The sequence below is a fragment of the Peromyscus leucopus genome, chromosome 7 (assembly GCF_004664715.2).
Source record: "Peromyscus leucopus breed LL Stock chromosome 7, UCI_PerLeu_2.1, whole genome shotgun sequence".
Lineage (NCBI taxonomy): Eukaryota > Metazoa > Chordata > Mammalia > Rodentia > Cricetidae > Peromyscus > Peromyscus leucopus.
Window position 1 is genome coordinate 18,337,435 of NC_051069.1, and position 19,899 is coordinate 18,357,333.

At 51.2% G+C, this 19,899-nt stretch overlaps 1 protein-coding gene across 1 annotated transcript; it reads right to left on the minus strand.

Annotated features, from left to right (window-relative positions):
- Positions 1 to 204: 204 nt before the first annotated feature.
- On the minus strand, positions 205 to 17,933 carry Dnaja4 (DnaJ heat shock protein family (Hsp40) member A4). The gene is made up of 8 exons (XM_028864987.2): positions 17,298 to 17,933; positions 16,820 to 16,958; positions 9,849 to 10,029; positions 7,091 to 7,195; positions 6,179 to 6,406; positions 4,933 to 5,163; positions 1,234 to 1,334; positions 205 to 1,142 (listed from the first exon to the last, which is right to left on the minus strand). The coding sequence occupies exons 1-8, from the start codon at positions 17,816 to 17,818 to the stop codon at positions 927 to 929; spliced, it is 1,722 nt and encodes a 573-aa protein (XP_028720820.1). The 5' UTR covers positions 17,819 to 17,933; the 3' UTR covers positions 205 to 926.
- Between the last annotated feature and the right edge of the window lie 1,966 nt (positions 17,934 to 19,899).

Consider the following 19,899-nt stretch of genomic DNA (forward strand, 5'->3'; position numbering starts at 1 on the left):
ACTGCGTACCCTTAAGTCATCCGGAGACACTGGGCGGCTGTGCTGGGGGCTAAACCACCAGCGTCCTCCCCTGGGAGCTTCTGCAGAGCTGCACAGAGATGCCAGGGGCATGGGAGGGCTTAGCCTTCTCTAGGGTAAGCACTTTGGTGGGACAGCATTGCAAAGATTGTCAACAGATAGTCATTAAAACCACAAAGAACGAGGTGGTGGGTCACAGGCAAATGGCTTTATTGGCTTATTTAAAAAGAGGTTGTCATCACAAGGCCTGGAAAGTTCAGACAACTTCCAAGACAGATGGTTAGACAAACCCCTCTCCAACCATTCAAGGGGACACCCGAGTAGAGCTAGACCGGCCTGCAGCTTTTGAGTGGAGCCTCCTCAGTGAACAGGCATGCTAGGCCAAGTGCAAGCCATACATGTGCTTTTACTGTCGGGGAGTTCTAGACTAGATCCAGAGATACCAGCAGACCTGAGCTCATACCCTCGGTGACTGCCAAGGGAGGAAGGGAAGAGAAACCACAGATGAGAGATGGGCCAGACACCCACCTTCTCGGCCTTTGTTAGGGGCCAAGTGTGGCCATGGGTGCCTACTGTGGAACTGAACCATGGCGAAGCCACTAAAAGCACAAAGGGTCAGTGTGGGACTACCATCTCCAGAGTATGTCCTGAAAGTACAAATGAACAGATTCCATATGCAGACTAGACATGATTGAACTTAAAACATTTAAATAGAAATCAAGCTACAACTTAAGTTACAACCAGAAGAGAAACAAGCAAACCCAAAAGACAACTCAGCAATGGAGACTGCTGAACACATACACAGGACACCCCAAACACGAGGCTATTAAAGCGATGCCATTTTCATTGTGCCAAGGTTACATTCGTCATGTGCTAGTCCGACCAGGCCACGCTACACCGCGCCGCCCTCATGCCGTCTGGCATTGCACACCAGCGCGGGGCCCGTCGTCATCCTCCTCATAGGCTTCCCTGTGCTGGCGCCAGTTCTGCTCATTGGGATTGAACTCCTTCAGCTCCACCTGATCCATGTCCTCTGTGATCCTCACCTTCTGCCGAGGGGGGAGCAGGGCCTCCAGCTGAGAGAGCTTCTCCTGAGAAAGCCAGTGTTTTTCAGGGAAGACCACCTGCAGGGGTGAGCACACGGGGACATGGGCTTTGGTGGCTTTCCATCAAGGTGTGACGGGTGTCTCTCGTGAGAGTAAAGGCTGCACTTACTAAGAACTGGATGATCAGCATCCCTTTCTCCAGCGGGGCTTTGTAGATGGGCATTCCCTCGTTGCGCACACATTTCAGGTCTCCGTGCTTGATCACCTCACCTGCCACAGAGAAGGCTGCGTTATGAAAAAGGAAGACAAAGGGGGCCTGGAGAGATGAACCCCCTAAGGAGGGCTAGCGCACAGGAGGGCGGGCTAGCCCCTGTTGGGAGGCAGCAAGCACACAGAAACCTCTACCATAATGTAGAGTGGTTTAGAGTCGGGACCCCTCCCCGGCCTCCAGTGGGGCCAGTACCTGCCTGCCTGTCTCTTCAAGTGACTATGGATGTTCCTAACAGACATGGTGACTGTGCTGCTCACAGATTCAGGCAGAGCTCAGAAAGGGCTTCACAGGAGTCTCCCAGCTCCCTGCTCAAATAACAGCACCCCGAGGTGGGGCTCCCTGGTGGGGGCTCTCAAAGCACTTCTCTCTCCTTAAGGCCGGCGAGCTGGGGTATTCCCTGCTGCACCGCACGCTCCACCTTGTCCACACTGGCAAGATCTCTAGAGGCATCATGGGAAATTAGAACCTGGGGAACTTAAGACTCTCCCCTAAGACTGAAAGGATTATTTCCCACGAGACAGGGACAAAAAGATGTCTGGAAAATGTGCCCTCCAGTTATGAAAATGGACAATGGCTGGGCTGCCGCCCTCCCTGGTCCAAGGCTTTCTAGTATGCACAGGGTCCTGTGTTCAGTCTGCAGTACCACAAAACAGGGATGACGACGGACAAGAAAGGGAATGTTCAGACAAAGTGGGGGAGGGATAAAGGAGCTAGGGACTAACTTACTCGCAGTTCCTTCCCTGTTCCTCCCCAGGGGACAGCACTCCACAGAAAGTGGAATTTCTTCCCCAGACACTTTCCCAGTTCATCAGAGGGTTTGAAACACAGGCTGTGCCAATGCACTCTCTCCTAGGGCTCCTCCCTCGTCACCGTGGGGTGGGGACTGCTTAGCTGAACAGGCACGGGTGGCTGGGCTTCTGTGCTGTTCGTGGGGCGGTCTGTAACCCCTTCTGTTCCTGTTTCCTCAGGTGCCACTTAGTGCTCTTCCTTCCCAGGCCCGGCTCCCAAAGCCGCCTGGACTTGCTGGGAGATGGGAACCTTGAGGCCGAGAGTGGAAAACCATCCGGGAGAAGAGGGAAAAGCTGCCTCTGCTAGAGGCACCCCTGCTTTAATCACGAGTCCTCAAGTGGTCAACGGGGGGGGGGGGGGAATGAAAGAGAAACCAATGGAAAAGGAGAAAAGGAAAGAGCAAGACGCGCCCCCCCCCCAACGCACGCACAAAATACCCCAAAGCAATCCCCATCAGGTTTTCTAGATGCCCCGCCCTTTCTCTCACCTAGCAAGGAAATGGGTTTCCAAGGTTTCCCTCCCTTTGGGGCTTCTCTCCATAACCCCCACTTCTGTCCTTGACTCCCACGTTCCCCAGGCTGGGGTCAGAAGGATAGAGGGAGTGCTCCCCCTGCAGCAGGGCCCGGCCTGTTATGCCAGGATGACCTGAACTCCTGTTATCCACCCTTGGCCAAGAACGGACTTTTCCAAAGAAGTCACACAAATGGCGCCAGCCCTGGCTCTCCGAATGGCTGGAGTCTGGGCTGTGACAACGTCTGGGGTCTGAGACACACCACCAGGCTCGGTTCTGTTAAGTGACCTAAAGCCTTGTGTGGACCACAGTCCCTCAACCTAATTCTTCAGGTGACAGGGGGGACAGGGCACCTGGGAGGGTTGTGGCGTGGAGCCCATAAAAAGGCACCTGACTTTGAAACTTCGCAGACTCCATCACAGGGCAGTGCTTCCCACTGACCCTAAGTGTATGTCACAGAGGGAAGAGCAATGGGGTCAAAGGTCAGTGGCAAACTGCATATTGGTGGACCCTGTGTGGTTTCATCTCTACAACTTTTCGTAAGCTTGAAAAGTACATTTTTTGAGACAGTCTCATTCTTACAGCTTTTTCTAGGTTTGATCCTCTTGCTCAAGGCCCACATGCTGGGCTACAGGCCCGCACCGGCACACCTGGTTTATATGATACCGGGGATGGAACCTAGAGCTTCGAGAGTGCTAAACTAAGCAAACACTCTACTAACTGAGCTACATCCCCAGTACACACACACACACACACACACACACACACACACACACACACACACACACGCACGCACGCACATCTTGCTCTATGGCCCAGGCTGGCTTCCATCTTGCAATCTCTGGCTCCAGCGTACTGAGTACTGGGATTATGTGTACACACCATCATGCATAGGTGTAAGTTTGAAACTCAAGTTTTTTAAAATTACCATAAATTGATCAGTTTAGAAATGCAATCTCATTTCCTATGATCTCTAGCAAAGGAGGAATTGGAGAGGGGTGAGAGACAAGGCTGGAAAGAAGAGGAGGAGACAGGGAGGAGCAATGGGCAGAGGCAGGGAGGGGAAACGGGTGGAGGCAGGAGCGGTCCTGGAGGCTGGCCACAGATGCAGGCACTCGCCTGCCCCACACAGCACTTCAGTTTTAGCACCAGCTCCCTCGGCCTGTGCTGCAGCCCATCAGTCAGGTCCCCGCTCCCAGCACCCCCCCACACTGGTAACCCTGCCTGCGGTGAGACCCCAGGTGCCTAGCTTGCTTAGCGTCTTCCATGCTGTGCAGACATGGTGGCTGCGCACAGCTGCCTTTAGCAGCCTCCGCCCCAGTCCCTTCCTCACAGGAGCTCTAGAGCCTGCATGGGCCTGTAACTTGTGTAAACATCAGCCTTCCTGGATGCTGAGGGCCTGGGGGTTACACAAGCCCTGGGAGGCCAAGCTTGGGGTCCTGGGACTCCTTTTCAGCCCAGAGACAGCTCTCATGGGTGCTGTGTGCAGTCAGGTCCTGTGGAGGCCTCTGAAGAGATGCTCACAGTTAGTGTCTTTTTTTTCCCAGGAAAATGCTATTTGAAAAAGTTCTCACATGTAACAGCTTAGACACCAGAGGAACAGACAGGAATCAGCACAGACCCACTTGATAGAAAAGGCCTGCTATCGGCCATGTTCTGCTACCAAATGTGTCCATTTTACGCTTAACTGGAAGATTCCAATAAAATCTCAGACTCAGGAGATTCTTACTTAAGGGTCCTCTTCCTACCTAGGAGTATATTAAAGAAATTCATCATCTTTTCCCGTCATGGGTGGTGACTTCACAGCGTGAGGCTCATGCGATGCACAGCGGGTTAAAGGCCCTGGCTGCACAACCTGACGAGCAGAGTGGGATCCCCAGAACCCATGGCACAGGAGAGAACTGACTCCCTAAAGTTGCCCTCTGGCCTACACACATACATACAATACAGCATACTGTAGGCTGGGAACATGATTTAGCAATTAAGAATAGATAATGTTCTTATGGTTCAGGACCAGAGTTCAGTTCCCACGTCATGTGACTCACAACTGCCTGCAACTCCAGCTCCAGGAAGATCCTCTGCTTCCACGGGATCATTTATACAAGTGCACATACCCATATAAGAACACATACACAATTATAAGAACACATGCATAATTGAAAATAAAATATATCTCTAAAGGAATAAGATGGCTTCACTATTTATAAAGCTTTAGAGTATCGAGCTGTGACTGTGAGGCCAGGCCGCTGGGCACGAGCTTTCAGACCAGCGTGCAGAACAGGGAGGGCGGGCCTTACCTGACTTGGATGTAATAAGGAGGACTCGATCATCCAGCGTTTTTATTGTCTTCTTGAAGCCACAAAGAGCTTCAGAAAGCTGAATTTTCATTTTCATGATCAAATCGTGGCCTCGTCTCTGAAAGACACTATGATCCTTCTGATCAAGCACAATTATGACATCGCCAGGCTCCAGCTCAGGCTCCTGATCTCCTTCTCCATGAAACAGTATCTTTTGCCCATCCTTCATACCTATGGAACATCACCCTTCGGATTAGCCGCTTCTCACAGCCGGAGCTCAGAGCTTCTGAAGGGACAGAGATCTTTGGGGTTCTTAACTCACTAACCCTCCCCGTCCCGTGGGCACGGTGTTGGAGTAGCTGGAGTAACTGCCAAGCAAAGGCTTGACTTCCACCACTGGCCGAGTCAAAGGTGAAGCAGGGGGAAGGCATCTGAGATGCCCATCTGACCACATCACACTCCTCAGCCCCAGGTGCTGGGGCGCTGCACTAAGGGCACACACTGGGAGGCCACCGCCCACTTCAGGCTCGGTAGCCTGAGGCCGATGGAATGTTCACAGACACAAGGCGGGTGAAAGGTCTTTTAGCAGCTGATAGTTTGATTTCTCATCCGATATATAACATATTTGCTGGATCAGAAAGTCACAGAATCAGGATTTTTGGAAAAACAGAAGGGACTGAAATGGGACTTAAGATGATCGTACCAGATGAAACTGTAAGGAAAGGCACTGAATTTGGGGGACTCTGGAGCAGCAGAGGGGAAGATTGAGGGGGATGACAGGGGAAACACACAGGTCCAAAAGTCTTTAAAAGCTCTGGCAGCCAATGAGCAGTAAAAGCTGTTGAGAAGACTTATGTCAGAAGATTCTTTTTTTTTTTTCCTTCTGGAGCTGAGGATCGAACCCAGGACCTTGCACTTGCTAGGCAAGTGCTCTACCACTGAGCTAAATCCTCAACCCCTGTCAGAAGATTCTTAAAGGATGTTTTGAGAAGGACAGGTGAGGGCAGCTGACAAGACCTGAAGTCAAGGCTTTCAGAGCATTGGGAAAACTTTGAAAAATTTTTTCTGTGACCTCACTGGTCCTTCCTCAGGCCAGGAAAGGTCACAGAAGGATGGCCTGGAAAGGGACTCCTGACAGCCCTTGTCTTGTAAACATGCCGCCCCACGCAGCCGCATCCCTGACACCTACCCGGTGTGCGCCAATCATGGCGGAGTGGGCCCTACAGCGCTAACCGCGCAGCCTCACCTTTCTCCACGTGTACCTCGATAATCTTCTTCTCCCGGATAACTTTGGCTCCATTGCAGCTCTCGCAACGGTCCTTGGGGTTGATGCGCTCGCCCTGGCCCTTGCACTCGATGCACACAGTCTGGATCTGCTGCACCATGCCCGGCCCGATCTGCTGGATATGGATCTGCATCCCCCGCCCCTTGCACAGAGGGCACTTCTCCACGGACCCCTTCTTCCCACCGATGCCTGTGGAGGTGAGGGAGGACAAGCAGGAGAGCTGCGTTCCTTCCAGCAGGGGGCTGCCTATCCCACTGGGCACTGTGCTTAGAGTTCCCTAGTTACGGAAACACTGGGGATGTGTGGAAGGAACAGTCAAGCAGATCCTATCCAGACGTTAACATCTAGCCTCCAGGGTCCTAACACCCACACCATGCACAGCACCTGGGGCTGCAGGAACTGCGGACACAAGCCTTGTTAGTGCAGGCTGTCACAGCTTGGCTAGCTCCCGTGAGACAACAGGAGCTCTCAGGGTCACCAGATATGACTTTTCTTGAAAATTCGGAATTTAAACATTTGCATGAATTATATTAATATAAATAAGGCTTTACTGGGACACGGGCACTTTCTGCACTGAAACGGCAGAAGAGAGCCTAAGATGTTTGCTGTCACACCCTTCACAGGAAATTTCTGTCAACCCCTACATTAGGAGAACTGTCCAGATTTTCAAACTCTTAGAATAAATGCCAACATACTGAATAGATGTTCAACCCAGAAAAATAAAACATTCAAACAGATGTGACTTCAGGGTTCCCTGTTTACAAACCCTGCTTGATCCCCACATTTGAAAAGATCAACTATTTTTCTCTGAGCTAGAAACAAGTAGAAACGAGAGACCCGAACCATGAGTGTCACTCCAAAATTAGGTTTTACCTTCACATTTCTCACAAATTATATTCTTCTGGAGGGCCAGTTTCTTAGTGATTCCATTATATAAGTCTTCCAGAGTTACTGACAATTGGTGTACAACATTCTTGCCTGCCGAGGGAGAAAGAGCCATTTACTGGACTAATCAGACCACTGCCTTATACTAAACCACATGACCCTCATGGAGTCCCTGTTGTGAATATTAAAGATGTGTTACATTTGTTTATGCTGTGGAATATTTGTTTTAATGATGCAAAGGTGTGTTGCATTCTTTTATGTTGCATTTGTTTAACTCTGTGAAGCTGTGTTACTTTGCCTGTCTAAAACACCTGATGGTCTAATAAAGAGCTGAACAGCCAATAGCTAGGCAGGAGAGGAATATGTGAGGCTGGCAGGCAGAGAGAATAAATAGGAGGAGAAATCTGGGAGGGAAGCAAGAGAGATCAAGGAGTGAGAAAAGAAGAGGCCAGCCAGACACAAGATAAGAAGGAAAGAAAAGATACAGAAATAGAGAAAGGTAAAAAAGCTCAGAGGCAAAAGGTAGATGGGATAGCTTAAAGTTAAGAAAAGCTGGCTAGGAACAAGCCAAGCTAAGGCCGGGCATTTATAAATAATAAGACGTCTCCATGTGTATTTATTTGGGAGCTGGGCAGCAGGCCCCCAAAGAGCCAAAAAAGTAAAAAAATAAAAAAAAAAAGTTCCCAATACTCAGAGCTGGGGCCCAAGGCCCTCCTCCCCCAGAGAAGTAATACTTCATCAAACCAACCCATCCTACAGGTCCCCTGCCAGGGCGGAGAACTACCGCCTACAGCTATGGGCTGGTTATCCAATAATTTACAGGTTAAAAAAAAAAAAAAAAAAAAAAGACTGTCCATCTTCGTTTTCGGAGAGCACATCTGAAGACAGGGAGAGATGAAGGGCAGTTAAGCAACAAAACTAAGTCCTCCACAGGATACAAGCCCTTTCCTCAGAGGCAGTGTGACAGTCTCCAGCCTCATCACTGAAATCTTGCATGGGTACCAGGCCTTTTACTTTCCAAGCCCTTCTGTAGTATACAGCCAAGCAGGAGTGCCTTCCCCTGACCTGCATTCAGGATGGGGGTGGGGGCGGCCCTCAGGGTGCTGCATGGCTGCATTGGCACTATGCCTACTCCTGGGGACCCACACGGCGACACCTTCCCTGCTGCCCAGGCGTTCTAGGCGTCACTGGGACAAGGTGTCCTGGTTTATTGGCTGCCAACTTTGAGAGATGACTTAATTAAAGGGCGTGAAGCTTTTTATTTCAGGACGGCTAGAGAGCTGGGCAAGAGAATGCCCGAGGTTTTAATCCCATCCACACTGTCAATTACATGAGCAGGCAGTACACCCAGAGGCGGGGAGGGATTTTTCCCTCATAAACACTGTGATTTTCAGAACACTGTGTGCACAGAATCAACACCCATGCTTTTTAAAGCTCCAGGCCAATTATAATGTGAGAACAAATACATTTATCCAGAGTTTCTCACCAACCAAAGCCACACTTCTTAACACTAATGAAGAACATATTTCTCCCGATTTTATCTAGCAGTGTAGTCGGCTTGGCTGTCTATATGGTTTTAGGATCCAAAGTAGATGATCAGCAGTGAGCTGGAAGGGGCGGGGCTATCAGCCAGAGACAATTCGATAATCCAGCAGCCAGCCAGGAGCCCTGCCGGCTGGAGGTGAGAAATGAGGTTGAGGATGGAGCTCAGTTGGCAGGGTGTATACATGTATACCTAGTATACATGAAGCTCTGGGAGGTAGAAGTAGGAGGATCACAAGGTCAAGATCATCCCTCAGCTACAAAGGGAATTTGAGGGCATCCTAGGACACATGAAACCGACTCAAAAAAAAAAAAACAGGTGGGGTAGGAAGAGGGTAAGGAATGTGAACCCCAGACAGCGGAGGTAGAGGGTGGGGGCGCTCATTTATCTCCTGGGATTGAAGCTGCTAACCAGAGTGGATTCTGAAAAGGTCATTTATTTTACAAAGATTTTAAAACAGAGGTCAACTCTGCCTCTCAGAAAATCTGATGTTGGCTGGGGATGAGGCCACCCTGAACAGGGCAGTGTCCTAACAACCACAATAACGAGGGAGCCTACTGCCTTGAGGACCCAGATGGGGCCCAAGAGTCGGTGAGAGGGGAGGGCGAGGGGCACTCTTATAGAAGATTTGCTAAGCACTCAGGTGTCAATTAGGTCCCTTTGGACACTTTTGTGCCTGACCCCACAACAGAGGATGAACTTGACCTTCCACAGGTTATCACTATGCAGCTCAGGCTGGCTGAGAACTCAGTAACACTCCTACTCTGGCCTTCCAGATGCTAGTATTATGTGTGTTCCTCTATTCTATCTATAATCTCATCCGCTCCTTTTATATGGGGCAATGGAAAGGTGTCAGATAATTAAGTATACAAGAGCTTCCAGCCACCTGCATACTAAAATTCAGAACCATTTAAAGATCCCCAAATACAACCACCACCCCCTTTTAAAGCATGATCCATCTTGATTCCTGCAACATGTACAACATAAAGCTTGCTTACTTTTTTTACAAACAGTACAGGCTGAGAAGATGGCTCAGAGGGCAAGGGCATTTACTGCCAAGCCAGATGACCCGAGTTCGGAAGGAGAGAACCAACTCCTCCAAGTTGTCTTCTGTCCTACACACTGGTGTTACACACACACACACACACACACACACACACACACACACACACACACGGAAAAGATGAATTTAAAACCATTTACCTCTTCTCTCTCTAGCCATCCGTCCTCCACCACCAAAGAACATGTCAAAGATATCCATGGGTGAAGAGAAGCTGGGGCTACCCGAGCCCCCTTCCTTAATCGCCTGCTCTCCACCTTGGTCATAGATGTCTCTTTTCTTTGGATCTGAAAGTACTTCATATGCCTGGGATATAAGTTTAAACTTTGAAAAGAGAGAGAGAGAGAGATGAGTCCCAGAGAGGATTCATGTTTTCCTATACGCAAGCCTACCTCCAAATAGACTCAGAAAGGCCAGTCCCCCGCAGCTGTCAGTCTCTCTAGCTGCTGTCTTATTAAGTGGGACACAAGGGGCAAACATCTGAAAGAAATTTGTTCCAAGAACAGGGCTAGAAATCGGGAGGGAGAAAAAGCTTGTCTCCACCCTGGCAACACCAGCCAGAAGACATGGAGTCCCCCCTGGAGATAGGCGACCCAGCAAGGCTTCATCTAGAAACAGCTGCAGCCCAGGGCTCCAGGGGCTACCAGGGTTTTCAGCTACAGGAACATTTTACTGGTTTACCAACGTGAAATTCAACCAGAGCCATCTGTGAGCACCTGCTGGCATGCCAGATACTGCGTGGAGACCTGTACTCCCTTCACAGTCCTGCCTGCCGATCCTGGCATCTCCCTCATCTCAGGTACGGGGGAGATGCTCACCTGCCGCCCCTGTCAACAAATCGTGGTGGTACCACTCTCCCACCTGCAACTCTTGAACTCTGTGACAGACACAATACCCCGTGTGCGGCATGCCTGCCGAAGATTTATCACCAGAATCCAACTGTAAGGAAAGAACTAGAGACCAGGCAGAGGTGGCACACGCCTTTAATCCCAGCACTAGGGAGGCAGAGGCAGGAGGATCTCTGAGTTCGAGGTCAGCCTGGTCTACAAAGCGAATTCCAGGACAACCAGGGCTACACAGAAAAACCGTGTCTTAAAAACTCAAGAAAAATAAAACTAGAAAACCCAAATTGAGGGAGAGGCATCCTGTAAGTCTAAAAAACAGGGAAACTAAACATGGAGGCTGACCCTGGAGTGTATTATGCACAGGGGAAAATGGTTATAAAGGATGCTATGGGAACAAATAGGGAAATATTAAATACGTTTCCAATGTGAAAGTCGTACATTTGCTAACTACTATGATGTCCTTGCTCCTAGGGAAAGCATGCTACATATAGTATTTCACTGCGTATTACTCACAAAAGCTCTAGCAAATAGGATAACTATGTGACTATTTGTAGTAGATAGGTTTCCTGTCATACTCTTAAGTACATGGATCTTTCTAAAATAAAACAACACTAAAACATGCAATTCTGTCCTTTGCTGTCTGAGGCCTGATTCACTTCAGTGACCTCCTCACTCCTTTAGCCTGCTCCACACCAAGCCTGTGAATTGTGACCCTCCCAAGCCACCGTCCTTGCTGCCATCTACAACCCAGCTCTGCCTTTCTCTCCTCTCTGTCCTCTGATATTTTTGTTTTGTTTCTGTATACGGTCTCACTTTGTAGCACAGGCTGGCCTAGAACTCACTATGTCATCCAGGTTGACTTCAAACTCACAACCATCTTCCTGCCTCCATCTTCCAAGTTCCTGATCCCAATTGTGCTCCAGTCCGCAGCCTCCTTGCTTTCTGAACACTGTAACAAGTGCCCCAGAGGTCCCTATGACAAGCACAGGTCTTCAAGCCTCTGCTTAAAGCCTCCTGTCCCAGGGAGCCTGACCCGACATGTCCCAGCTTTCAAACTGCAAGCCCAAAACCCACCCACAGCTCTCTCAGCCCTTCCAAGGCATTACTTCCTATCATACACCATCTATTTTTTTGGATTGGTTTGGTTTTGGGGGGCAGGATTTTCTGTGTAACAGCCCTGGATGTCCTGGAACTCACTTTGTAGCCCAGACTGGCCTCTAACTTACAGAGAGAGTTCCATCTACCTCTGTCTCCTGAGTGCTGGGATTAAAGGCGTGTGCCACCACCACAGCCTTGCTCTACCCTCTATTAATTCATGCTATGGACCACTGCAAAACAAGCCCCATGAAGGCAGGGGTTCTGTCAGCCTGGAGTACCAAGGGTACCCCTGAGCCTAAAACCATGTCTGCTGTGTGGAGGATTATTTGGCAAATATTTACTAAATGAACAGCTCAATTCTGGAAGTTCAGATATGAATAGATGAGGTGGACTCTTGGCCCTCCGGAGGTTGATCTTTACTCTGAGGGACAGAAGTATCTATAACTATCCTACCTGCTCTTAGCAACCTACAGGGAAAGTAAATGCCACAGAGACACAGATACAAAAATTGACAGAGACATTAAGTCACCCCTTGTTCCACAGTTTCCTGACCAAGACCTAATAAGCAATAACAGCTAATAAGCATCAATCTAGAAAATTAAAAAGTTAATTAATTTTTTTATTTATGTGTATGTGCACGTAGGTACCCATAGAGGCCAGAAGAGGGTGTAAGACCCCCTGGAGCTAGGGTTACAGGGGGTTGTGAACCACCTGACATGGGTGCCAGGAACTGAACTCGGGTCCTCTGTAAGAGCGGTAAGTGCACTTAACCTCTGCGCCATTTCTGCTGCCCCCAGGAGGGAGTCTTAAAAAGCCTTCCTGGGGAAGATGACTCTGTGGGTACAAGTGCTTACCATGCAGACCTGATGACCTGAGTTCAGATCCCCAGGACACACAAAAGCTGATGTGGTGTGCACATCTGTAATCCTCCAGTGCGATGGGAGGAGAGACTGAGGGCTGCCTGGGAGCTCTAGGCTAGCACCGCACAGCAGCAGAAACAAGAAGCACACTGCTTCAAAACCAAGGCACAAGGAAAGCACTGATTCCCAAAGTTGTCTCACCTCCACACAGAGTGGAGGCATGCACACACCTACACACTCTACCACACACAAAGCCATTGGCATCCTATACATGGCAGTTAGATCCTTTGATGAATTAATTCCTATCATATTTTTTTCAAGGAAGTGAGTATCATATACTACCATTGCTTCCCCCCCCCCGCCCCCCAAAGCTACACAGAGAGACAGGGTTTCTCTGTGTAGCTTTGCACCTTTCCTGGAACTCACTCTGTAGCCCAGGTTGGCCTCGAACTCACAGAGATCCACGGGTCTTGGCCTCCTGAGTGCTGGGATTAAAGGTGTGCACCACCACCACCACCACCACCACCACCACCACCACCACCACCCCCCCCCCCCCCCCCCCTGCAGAGCATTCCCTTCTTCAGCAAAACAAAAACAAAAACACACCAACCTGAGACACAGGGATTAAGGGCACAGTGTGAAAGGTCAGGAAGTAATTAGGCTAGGCTGCCCCCAGGGGCTTCTGGGACTCTTTGAAGGTAAGTATGATCCAGGAGAGGGCCCACTCAAACACTGGCCAAATACCCCGGATGCCCCCAAAGATACTTGGACCTAGCAGATGGACTGAAGAATGGAGCAGAACTGCCCTGTCACTTGGGGTACAAATGTAGACCAGACCTGATGGGACAGGTCCTCCTGCCTCTGAGGACCCAGCACTCCAGCGTCCAACTCAGCTGCTGAGACCTCCTTTCTTCCCAGTTGGGATTAGAGTTCTGTGATCTTTCCCACAGACCTTTCATGGAATTCAGCTGAGAAGTGGCTCTGAGAGTCATATAGCTTATGATAAATTATTAAGTGAAGGAAAAAACAAACAAACAAACAAAAAACAGGTATAGTAGCTCACTCCTATAATCCCTGTAGCCCAAGGAGGCTGAGGCGGGAGGGTTGCCATGAAGCCGGCCTGGACTACTGGATGAGAATGTAACAAAGCTGAAACAAAAACAAACAAAAGGAAGGAAGTGGGGGTAGGTGTGGGGGTGACTGGAGAGACACACCATGGGAACAGGCATGTTCCGGGTGGCTTTTCCTCTATATTCTGGAACTTTCCGGCTTTTCCTTTTTCTTTGAGACAGGGTCTAAATAAATCCCAGGTTGCCCACCAACTTACTATGTAGCCAAAAATAGCCTTGAACTTCAGATCCACTTGCTTTTATCTCCCAGGTGCTAGAATTGCAGGCACGCACTGTTACACATGGCTTATGTGGCTCTGCGGAGCAAACCCAGGGGCACAGTGCATGCTGGGTAAGCGCTGTACCGACTGAGCGACAGCCCCAGCTCAGACTCTGAAACTTTCTGCACTGCTAAGATTTTATCTTGAAAACCTGTTAAACTAAAATTTACAATGAACCTGGCCGAAGGACCAGACATCTCAGTACGTGATCTCCTGCCATCATCCCCGGCAGGGACTATTTTTGTTGACCTACCACCCTTGGTGTCTTGCAGAAAACCAAGTGCGGCTAGAACAAGCACAGGTTCCACGCAGGGCAGAGTGGCTGAGGACAAACACAGGCTGCCCACTGCTTAGCAACACAGGACAACAGAGCAGAAAACAAAGACCGACACCAAAGGGCCTCCCAGCTGTCCCAGGACAAGGTGCGAAAGCACAGACTCGGTCTCGCTGTGAAGATGACATTAATAACACAGTGACAAACTTAGGTGACAAAACACGACAAACTCCCACCCGTAGCAATAAAAAAAAAATAGTCCAAAACTACACACAAATCCTCACGAAAACCGGGACAAGTCTGCATGGTATGCCCAGCACACCACAGGATGAGAGAAGCTATCTGGTGAGTGAATGAATGAATGAATGAATGTTCCTTTGGGGGAGTGGGGGGTGGGGTGGGGCACGATGACTCTCTAGCAGTTTCCACAAATTGCATCCCAGTCTCCTTACCCCCCCTCTTGAGCTGCAACCCGAATTTCCTCCCGGTCCTTCTTCACTGTGGCTCTCCCTCCCCCTTCTGGAAAGTCTCCTGCTTACATGTGGAATCACAGAATTAAAGTCTTTCTTCTCCTGACCTCGTTATCCACTCGGCCCGCCCACAAACACCATGTATCCGCACAGCTAGACTCCCCCACCCACTGACGAGGAACAGGCACTCAGCTAAGAAGGTCCAGCACCGTAGATAAGGATGAGGGCTGGCCGGCCAGCCTGTGGTCAGGAGCGACCTCTGCCAAGACATCTTAGTGAAGGACTAGAGGAAACGGGTCACCCCTTCATGGAAAGTGGAGAAGGAACCGTATTTCCGACAGTGGGTACACACTGCTCCACTCCCAGAAAAAAAAAAGATGGACCCGTCACATCTCACTGTGTAGGAAGAATGACTTATGGAATACTAGCTTGGGTACCTGGCTATAAATAAATATTAGTTTAAAACAGAGGGCAAAGAACCTGCCCGGGCAGGTGTGTCGGGGGTGAAAGTTACACACTATGTAAAGGAGGCAAATGTGATTTGTTTTTAAAGCTTGACCACACCAAATGCACTCTCATCTCAAATGGTAAGCAAACAGCGGTAACCACTTCTTGGTGACTGTAATGTGACCTGAGACCAGAGTGGAAGCAAGGCTTTTCCCCAAGTCGAACATGCAGTCAGAAGCCTAGAAGCTCTCCTTAAAGGAAAATGCCAGCAGGGCTGGAGATGCTCGGAGTTAAGAGCACCGGCTGCTCTTGCAGAGGACCAGGGTTCCATTCCCAGCACCCACATTGTGGCTAACAACCATCTGTGACTCCAGTTGCAGAGGACCCAACACCTTCTCGCATCCAAGGGCACCAGGCGGGCATGTGGTGCACAAATACAAACTCAGGCAAAACACCCATACACACGACAATGTCAACAAAAGAATGTCAGCAACAGACAAGAGGGAACTGAGGGAGCACATCTGTGAATCACCGACAATGCCGAAAGCCGGTGACTTTAAAAGCTACAGTAAGCCACCTAAATATAGCTCAGAAAGGACACAAATGGGTGTAATGGTCTTACAGGGAAGCATTTTAAACTTGTGACAGCCACATTCGGCACATGTGGCTAAATATAAATATTCTATCATTGCCGCCACCAGCCAACCTTCCTTAAGTAGCATGGCTGCTCCAGCTCGGAAGTACAAATACAGACGGGGGTTTTGATCCCAGTGTCATTTCCACGGGTCTAAATGCTCGATGGGGGCGGACAGTGGCTCCAAGAGTGGTCCAGGTGCCACTGCTATCAGCTTCTACCCCGGCACTGGTTCCCCAAACTCATCTGGGACAGCCAAAGTTTTGTTTTGTTTTGTTTGCTTTTTAAACAGCAAGAAATGAAGGGGGAAACGGGATAGCTAGCCAGCTCTCCTATTCAGGTGGGGCATGTCCTCTTTGGGAACAACATGAAGAATGTTTTATTTCTGTAAACAGGATGAAAAGGTTTAATTTAGGTCACTAATATGCAGCGCATTTCAGCCTATTATCTGTCCGTACTTATGGTCAAGTGTGGGTCATTTGTCACAGGAAACCCGGAGTTCTCACTATAAACAGACGTGTCAGGTTACAGACTTCTGCATCCCTGTTTTAATAGCAACAACAAAAAAAGTGACAAAAAACTGTACCAGGCAGGAGGTGGCCTCACAGATCAAATCCACTCAGTCCCTCTCAAAAGGGACACTGGGTTTGTCTAGGGTACAACTGAGATCACAGAAACTCATCCCTAGGGCTTATGCAACAAATGGAATATAAACACAAAAGTAGTTCGCTGCTGGGGTGCCCACCAAGCACACCCCCGTGCCGGGGGTTTCTGGTTTGCTGATGTCCTTCCTCTCCCACAGGAATGCCAGCAGTAGCTCTGAGAGCTGGGCTCCCACAGGTCAGGGTTGGAGCCCACTAGGGTCCTCACAGCTGGGAGGCAGGGGCTCCCAAAACACTTGTAGAGTGAATGGAGGCACGGGCGGCTGCTGGGGCTCGCACCCCACATCAGTCGCACCCGGTTAGGTGTCCCCCACTGACCGCGCCCCGCGGCCTCCCTCCGGCTGGCGCGGCGCCTGGAGACAGCCTCCGCGCCGCCGTCAATAATTCACAGCCCGGGTCCTCCCGTGACCCCGGCGCCCCGCGCATCCCCGCACCTTCTCGCCCTCATCCGGGTTCTTGTCCGGGTGGTACTTGAGCGCCAGCTTCCTATAGGCCTTCTTGATCTCCTCCGGGGACGCGCTGGGCTTCACCCCCAGGATGTCATAGTACTGGGTCTCCTTCACCATCTTGTCTCTGCGGGGTGGGGTGGGGCGGGCGGGCGAGGCGGGTCAGCGCGTCCCCGACGCCCCCGGGGCTCCCGGCCCGCGCCCCCGCCGCCGCCGGCCTGCGCGTCACCGTCTCTGTCGCGGCCGCTGCCGGGGCTCCGTCCCGAGCGTGCGCCCGGGACCCACTTGCGCGCCCGGCACAGCCGCACTCGAGCCGCCGGCGCCTCCGCCGCGGGCTTTTATTCGGCGCCGGCGGAAGGTTCCGCTAGGAGGCGTGACGCCACAAAGGCCCAGAACCTTCGCGGAGGTTCCGGCGGCTCCCGGGCTCGGTTCTCCGGGACAGCCGGGCGCGCGCTCGCTCGCTCACCCGCTCTCCTCGGACGTCTGCTCCTCTGGCTGGCCGTCCGACTCCCCGGAGCTCCAGTTCTGACTGCCGCCGCGGGCCATGGTGGGGGGATCAGGGGTGGAGGAGGGTTCGGGCTTCGGGGTGGAGGGTTCGGGCTTCGTGGTGGAGGGCTTCGGTTTCAGAGTGGAGGGCTCCGGTTTCGGGGTGGAGGGCGCCCGCTGCCGATTGTCACGCCGCCCCGAGGCCGGCCCCTTGCCCTTGCTTGGGTCCGCGGCGTTGGTCCGCTCTGGGTTCCGCTGGCCTGCAGGAGGACCTCGTGTTCGCGAACCCTGGCCCGAGAGCTTGGACTGGGAGGACTGCGTGCGTGTCGCCGACCCCACCCGGCCTCTCCCTCGGGGTGTGGTCGCCTTCTGTTCGGTCACTGCAGGGGTGTGCTCTGGGGCCTGCCTCGGATTGTTGCATTTTTGAGCGGGTTGGGGTGGGTGGCTGCCCTCGGTGGTGGTGGTGTCGAGATCTTGAGGTTGCTGGTTCCCCTTGGGCATCTTGAAGGCTGGATGACCCTTAGCCTTTGCAGGTGTGAACAGTGGTGTTCAGGTGGCCTGAGTTTGGACACTGGCCTCTCTACTGTCCACAGCTGGAAACCTCATAAGTACCCCAAGGGTGAGGAGTGACGTCTCCCAGCTGTGAGCAGTGATGACGTCGGTCACGTGTGAGCAGTGACGTTTCCCAAGTCTCTCAAGGATGGATAGTGATCCTTCTTTTCTCAGGAGTGGGCTACCCCACCCCCAACATGTCAGTGTACAAAACAACCGAGGCAGAACCATACTTAGTGGGTCCAATATTGCAGATCTCACGGGTGCGGAAGCAGACAAGGCCAGCTGGTCCAATCTTCAACTTCTCTAGGCTGCTCTCAACGGATGTCATCAAGACTGTGGGTGTGGAACGGCCGTTGCAGCGCTATCAGAATATTGCAGGCCCCTCTGGCCTAGGCTACCTAGGCTTCTGTCGGTGCAGCCCTTTACCTGGAAGAAGAAGCCGCCCTGTCCAAGTCCGTGGGATCCTCTGACCTGGGTTTTGATGCGGTGGCTGAAGCTCCTTTTTCATGCGTGCCATAGGGATACAAACGACTCAATACCCATGAGAAATCAAGCCAGGCCTCTAGCTTCTGTTCCCAGGAACATGGATTTTCTCCCTCTGGATCTTGCCCCTGTAGAACAAGCCCCTTGGGCAGATCCAGAACCGGTCAGGAATTTGGGATCTCATTCCCATATCTCCTCACCTTCATGAACCTCTGCCTCTGGGCTTATTTCTCCACTACCGGGACATGGTCATTGTCAGGTACCCATATTTCTCACAGGACATCTGTAAGGATCAAACAGGATGATGGCTATAGAGCCAGCAAGAACCTGGCTTGCTCAAAGGGATCACTTGGAACTTTTTATTCTTTTCCTGGTTTTGGTATACTGTTGGTATACAAAGTCTTGCAACATAGCCTAGACCGCCCTTAAACTCAGGATCCTCCAGCCTCAGGCGCCCAAATGCTGGGATTATAGACATGAGGCCTTACATTAGCTGATCTGAAAACTTCTAAAACTCCAGCCTGCATCCCAAACATTGCAGAGCTCCCAGGTGGAGTGCAGGTAGCCCTCAGGTGGGCCCAGTTTTGGAGCCAGAGCTGAGAACACAGACAGCCTCACATTCTGGGTGGTGACAGCAACAAGCGGTGACCATGAGAGCTGGGTGTGCCCCCTCATGGAGAGGGCTGACCTTGACAAACAGGTTTGAGTGGCTGGCCCAGAGAAAGAGTGTGGGGGGGAGAGAGACGGTCAAGGAGGGGCCGTGGGGAGCACTTGCCTGGAGGAGATGGAAAGCAGAAGAACAGCCATTAGTGAGGCAGAGATAACCCCTGACCCCCACCCCTAAAATGGAAAGGAGCTGAAGCCACAGAGGATCAGAGCAGTGAGAAGGGGAAAGAGGACCACTCAGGACCTCCAGAGCCTAGGCTGGCAGGGCTGGTACTTGGCAGGGGAAGAAATGGGGCTTTCCAATGAAGCGATACTTATTGGCCTACAAAACAGTTGTCATCCAAACTCTTGTTTCACTATCACAAGGAACTTCTGCTTGGAGACGCTCGGCCTCTCACGGGCTGTGTGACTCCGGGCAAGTAATGAAAGCTCTCTCTGGGCCACTCCATTCTCTACAAAATGAGAGGAGTGTCCAGTCCAGCCAGGCCTGGTGACAGAATCCCAGCTACTCCAGGGGCTTGAGAATCCTGCCTGCTGCTCTGCAGGGAATATCCAAGGCCAACCTGGACAACTTCGTCCCTCCATATCTCCAAAAGGAAGAAGAGGGCTTGGGTTGTAGCATTCTTCTGTGCGAGTATGAGGACCTGAGTTTGACCCCCAGCTCACATAAAAGCTGGGCATAGCAACAACCCCAGCCAGTAATCCTAGCACCAGGGAGGCAGAGAGAGGAGGAGGATCCCTGGGGCGTGCTGGCCAGACGGTCTAATCGGGGAATCTCCGGGTTCAAAAGAGACCTTGTCTCAAAAAGTCAGATGGAGAGTGATTGAGGATGCCACTTTATGTCAACCTCTGGCACACAAGTGTACCGCCACCACCAA